Consider the following 6,000-nt stretch of genomic DNA (forward strand, 5'->3'; position numbering starts at 1 on the left):
CTTCTCTCTCTTTTACATGGACTTCGGATGGCTAGGCTGGTATCCTATGGCTATTTCGGGGATGTGATACACTGACTGTTGGCGTTTACAGCGATTTTCTTCGCCGCCTCGTCCTTTTTCTTTTCTTTTCTTTTTTTTTTTTCCCCTTGTCTCTTTCTGTGTCCCTCTAATCTTCTGAAAACAACCGGGGTGGGCGTTCTTCGGAGCATATAACGGAGCGGCAATTGCTTCATTTGTCTCTTACAGGGAGGGCTATTTTCTGGATAAAGAAAGCTGATATTTGTCTTTTGTGCTTTTCTTTTGTTTTCTTTTTCATTACTACTAGGCCCTGGGGCTACTTTGATTGTTCCTCCTTAAACCGTGGGAGACCCTGATACATGATTAATGACCAATATATAAGAATAACTCTGCGTAAATGTGATGTTTTAGGATATAAAGTTTGAAACAAAGGGTGATTGACAGAATAGCTAGCGTTAATGAAGGACGGGATGGGAGTGATCCAAGAACCATATCTTCAACCCGTGGATCATGTCTCTTCTCTGTCCAATCGAGGGCCCTGCTGCCATTGTCCCGTTACCCTGATATATGGGTCGTACTCGAAGTTTCCCTTTTCTTGTTTGGACACCCTCATGCTGGGTTCTGTTGAAATTGTCCAGCACCCTTTTCTGGGGATTTGGAAAAGCATCAAGCGGTCCAGAGCATATTCGGTTGTCCAAATGATCTGACTAAGTAAAGGCGTGGGATACTCATGGTGTCGACTACTCTCAGCGTATTTCTGGCTTACGCTTTTCTCCGAAGCGCGCTCGGGCGCGTTCATTCAAGGTTTCCACACCCCTGGGGCAACCAGGCCACACCATTCATGGCATGGATGGAATTCTGGTCGTTCTCAAGATAGGTGCCACAAGAGAAAGTCCTCGTGCCCATTTACACCGCGCTGAAATGCGTACCGCACTGTGTTGTGTTTTTCAGACTATGAGGAGCTGATGTGCTGCGAAGCGTGCGAAAGGAGACCAAGAATACTACAGGCCCGGACTCTGCCCTTTACAACCGCCTACGGGTACGGGGGCGCGAGGGGCTTTTGGCCGATGACAGGAATGACGATGTCAATGGACCCTTGCGGATACCAGGCAGACCCGAGATGAGGCTTGGTAGATGGGACTTTGTGCTTATCTAGCATGAAGCACCTTGAGCTCGGCTCGGTGCTAAGTGGCCAGTCTTTATTGAAGTTGATTCATACGTTGTATGGCCGAATCTGATTGCGTGACTGTCGCAGCCGAATCACACTTGCCCGCACTACAAGGAGGGGATTTGCGTTGAGTCTCTCAGCATTGCGTGGAAGCAGCCGATAGAGGTGGACAAGGTCACTGCGAATGATTGGGCGGGGGACCATGTGTTGGGTAAAGTCCTCTATGATATGGATACCCCATTGCTTCGCACATGCTCTCGATAGCGCAGGTAGAGGATTTTGGCCCCTTTTCTGAAGGCTATATAGTCGGAAGTCCATAGTCCTATCCTGTGCTGTCATACCACCAAATGACTTCCGAAGACTGCAAACTCATGTGGCATTTCGAGCAACAATGATTTGAAAGTGTAAGTTACTAGTTCGAGGATATCCGCCTTAGGAGATCAACTCGTGTATCTTGTTGGGACGACTAGGGGTATCCAACACGGTGAACTTCCCTTTACCGTTACACCGTGACGTGTTCAGAGAATTTACTTTCAAGTCGACGCTGCTGGAACGGAATGATTGGGATAAACCCTCGTCCGAGACCGTCCGAGAGGGAAATGGAAATGACAGTTACTGCTGGAGATTGCGCACGGAAATGTGATCGAGACCCGCGCTGCTTGCAGTTTTCATCCGGCGATTTTTGTAATATACACCTGAGATCAATGGTGCCTCTTCTACTTTATGTTCCTAAACATGGACCATCTTCATGATACAACCTGAATGGGCAGGACTGCTTGGGGTGCATACAGGCCATGCCAATCCGGATCTCAACGAACCCTGCTTTAATGTAAGAGCAAATTTCTGAGTTTGTCGCAAATCCCACTATAGGCACGTCTATGACAGTCACATGTTATGTTGCTTGCAATACAGAGTATCAGGGTTTTGGGTCTACACTATATAAGCCGAATAATGAATGAGTATGTTGCTATAACTAGGACAATGAGAAACGACGAGACACTAACCAATGGGTATCTTGAGATTATACTAGGAAACTAGGAAACGATGTCGTAGGTTGCAGCCGTTGTGTTAGGAAAGAAGATGAGCAACACTGACACGCCTCGGTCAAGGCGGAGATGAAGATGGGAGGGAAACCCGCTCCTAGGAGACTTATTTACCCACCATGACAAAGAGAGCCCGAGGTCTTAACTTTCCATCGCATCTTCGGAGGTTTCCTGAAACGTCTCTGGGAAGAAACCCGGCGGAGGCCAAATATCTGCGATCGAAGGGGGGTGAACTAAAGGTTGAGAGCCCGCAAGACGATCCGGATCGTGGCAGAAGGCCTGGAACGTAGAGTCATCGAGGAAGCCAAAATCTTTCAAGCCCGCTTCGCGACTGGTGGCCCATTCAGTGGTATCGAGATATGCCAGATCTTTGAAGATAGAATCTAGGTCGCTAGTTGGGATTTGGCGCTCGGGGCTACCCGAAGTTCCGGCGTTAAGGTCCATCGTGTTTGCGGAAGATATAGAATGATCATTGATAGGGTTCATACCGGACATTGTGTTCGATACCGAGGAGTCGGGTGTGGGTGGATTCTGATGTGCAGGTGGAAGTAGCGCATCGAGGTTATTCGAAGGATTGGACTTCTCTGGAAGCGCCGTCGCTTGGTTCATCTGCTGGTACTGGGATTGAAGCGGCACATCGCTCGAGGGGTCCGTACTCTCCATTTCCGTGTCCTTCGGCGTCATATATTGCCCATCCACTGGAATACTGATGCCCAGAATGGAAGAGGTATAGTCGTAATCCATCATGTGTGAGGGGTTCGCCCTGACGCGTTGTATTGATGTCTCGCTATTTGTACCTCGATAACCTTCTGTGATATCGGGGGCATATGAGTTGGTAGGCCCATCGAGGGCAACTGTCGGTAAATTGTCTCCTGGTCTTTGAAAAGTGGCCGGCGAATACGCTGAAAACTCCTTGGACTGACACCATTGTTCAATATTTGCAGTCAATGAACGATAAACGGGCCAAGAGGGGGAGAGCTCTTTCGTCCGCTGAAGAAGAGCTTCAGCCCATCGTTCGAAGGGGAAAGTGTCGGACTCGACATTATCGCGCAATGTAAATGCCTGTTTGGAAATTGTATGCAAGGAAACCTCGAAAATTGGCGGCAGGCCGCATATACGAAAGTTATCAAGATGCTGTGATATCATTGGTAGAACTCTATATAGTAGTTTCTTCGCCCCCTCAATAGCAGGCCGTTGGGCACGGTGCAGTCCGAGTTCTTGGGGAGCAATGCGCAAATAAAGCCATAAAAGTGTGGCTATGTAGGTTAAACCCAAGTATGTCTGATGCGGGAGCAAAGCCGAGTGCCGTTCTGGATAGATACTTTCGGGGCCAATAAGCCGGCAACCAAGCGGTAGGCGATCGTCCCATTGTTTGAGCTCCATCACTAACTGCTGCGAAAAAGCGTGTGTGTTATGTCGGACTGCAGTATCTTGAGCAATCTTGTTCAATACACTAGCCAGCTCAACTAGGCGGTTGAAGCAACTTAGGGCGAGAAGAGGACCACGCCGGGGGGGATTCTTCGCTTGCCCTACTCCGGTGGGCGGTAGAACATCCGACCATGAGTTCCATTCTTCCAAGCCATCTTCTTCTAACAAGCCCACAGTGGCAAGGTCCCGTGACTGCATGTAAGGTCTTCGGGACAGACGAAATGATAACAAGGAGTCGATAACAAAGCACCCAAGAAAGACTGCTTTGCCTTGCCTCAATTCATCAGATCGTCGAACGTCTGTAGTTGTGTTAAGGCCCATGGAAATAGCCATGCGGACTGCCTGACCCGTCAGGAGCCAGGCGGCAGTCCATTTCTCGAGTCCGATGTTCACCAACACCAGCAGGAGAAGTGCCTGCACATGCCCTAGCTCATAGTGCTCCACTTCTGAAGGAATCAAGCGCCAGGCAACCGCATAATACTCCTTTGTTTTAGCAAGCAGCTTGGTTGATCTATTCTGTGGGTTTGTCTGTGATTGCGAAGTTGTATAACTGATGAGGGCCCACAGCGCAGCATGGTCGCCAGATCCTGGGACCGCCTGTGTAATGGACACCGGCGCTGTTGCGTAGAGGTAGGATGCCCGGAGGATATTGTGTTTTGCTACGATCGGAAACCAGGAGTGGGTGACAGCAAAATACACGTCCAGCAATTGCGAGGTTTGAGGTGGTAGTTGTAAGTCAGGACATCCATTGGTAGTGGTAAGAGAGGAAGATTGACTAGCAGTTGGAGGAGCTAATCGAGCTCTTTTAGCGCGAGGCGAAGAAGCAGAGGGCTCCACAACACGGGGGCCATCAGAAGGTAGAGGGTTTGGGCCGCGATCTATGCGAAACCCCCATTCATTTCCCGAAGCTTCTTGTTCCTCTCGCGGACGCTTGCCGGAACCTTGTAACGTCAGCGTATCGGAACTGGACAACATTTTTTCAAGAGCGCCATAGAGGCGGCTCGTCTTCCAGGATTCATGGAGTGTTTCCGATGCGCCATCATCGCCCCAGAGATGCATAAGCCTATCTCTCCGGCCTGCCGACTCGGCTGTAGTCCCCAACAGTGAGAGCATTGTGTCCTCAAAGCCCTCAATGTTACATATCGAAAGAGCCCAGAGCTTTTCCAGACCCCGAACATAACCTTCAGGAAGTCCGCGCTTCTTTGCATGAGGATCGTATGAGCACGTTTGGCCCGAAGCCTGGCACGCGGAGCAAGCGGGACGCAGGCCGTCGCATTTGTCCTAAAGTACATTGTCATCGTGTCAGATTCGATGTCATCTTATAAATATTGCACCGAGTAACAGTAGGAATCAATCTAACGAGATTCCCGATACAAGCCTAGAAGACAGCAAAATTGACGAATCTGGTGTTGAAGAAGGGGGGAAGAGGGATTGTTGGCATAATATGATAGAGCAACGAAGAGTAATATCTCGGGTGACGATACCCCGAGGGACCAACCAACCTTTTTACTGCGACACCTGTCACAGGCTCTGGAGACCCTCTTGCGCCGAGGAGCTCTTGGATCGGGGCCCTCATCCATTGGAGAGGGATTACTTATGGCGAAAAAAACATGCCATGTAGAGCAGGACGAAGGAGGAGCGACGAGACGGCTGATGGCGAGACCACCGACAAGATTTACGGAAGTTGGCGAATGACGGATTTTCCGTAGTAAGTTTAATAGCGTCTGGAAAAGTAATAGCGCGGGCACATAACCTTCCTTTTTATATACCCGTGTATATGCGACTTGGAAGTAAAACGTAGCAGGAGTGTAGAAGTCAAAGAAGTTTCAGACAGTTCTAGTCTATCACTACAGCCACTTCAAGGAGTTTGAATGATCAATCATTTGGGCTTCCTTGGTCCCTCCAAAACTAAGACGAAAATGGCCAGACCCATCCCGAGGCAGGAAGTGGTCAACGGCTCTTGTAGAGACAGACGTCGGGGCGAATATCGGGAAGTGGATTGAATGATGGAGATTGAAAGACGGAAACCCTTCCGACGGTACCCTTCCGATACCAAGTGGAGGATTGAGAGCTATTCCTGATCGGGACAGCCTGGATATTATTCCCCCCACACGATGTCCCCACGATTGCTGCTGCGTCTTTTTTTTTTTTTTTTTTTTTTTTTTTTTTTCATTTTTTTTTTTTTTTTTTTTTTTTTTTTTTTTTTTTTTTTTTTTTTTTTTTTTTTTTTTTTTTTTTTTTATCTTTTTTTTTCCCCACAGCAAAAGAAAAAAGACGGATTAAATATATATATGTATATAAATAAATAAAAATAAAAATAAAAATAAATCAAATTAATCAATT

At 48.1% G+C, this 6,000-nt stretch overlaps 1 protein-coding gene across 1 annotated transcript; it reads right to left on the reverse strand.

The window, feature by feature from the left end:
• Window positions 1–1,830: 1,830 nt before the first annotated feature.
• On the reverse strand, window positions 1,831–5,764 carry BDV38DRAFT_233952 (putative C6 transcription factor). Its single transcript, XM_032053182.1, has 2 exons — window positions 5,160–5,764; window positions 1,831–4,938 (listed from the first exon to the last, which is right to left on the reverse strand). Exons 1-2 carry the CDS (start codon window positions 5,235–5,237, stop codon window positions 2,371–2,373), a joined length of 2,646 nt encoding a protein of 881 aa, XP_031918797.1. The 5' UTR covers window positions 5,238–5,764; the 3' UTR covers window positions 1,831–2,370.
• Between the last annotated feature and the right edge of the window lie 236 nt (window positions 5,765–6,000).

The sequence above is a fragment of the Aspergillus pseudotamarii genome (assembly GCF_009193445.1).
Source record: "Aspergillus pseudotamarii strain CBS 117625 unplaced genomic scaffold BDV38scaffold_3, whole genome shotgun sequence".
NCBI classification, from domain to species: domain Eukaryota; kingdom Fungi; phylum Ascomycota; class Eurotiomycetes; order Eurotiales; family Aspergillaceae; genus Aspergillus; species Aspergillus pseudotamarii.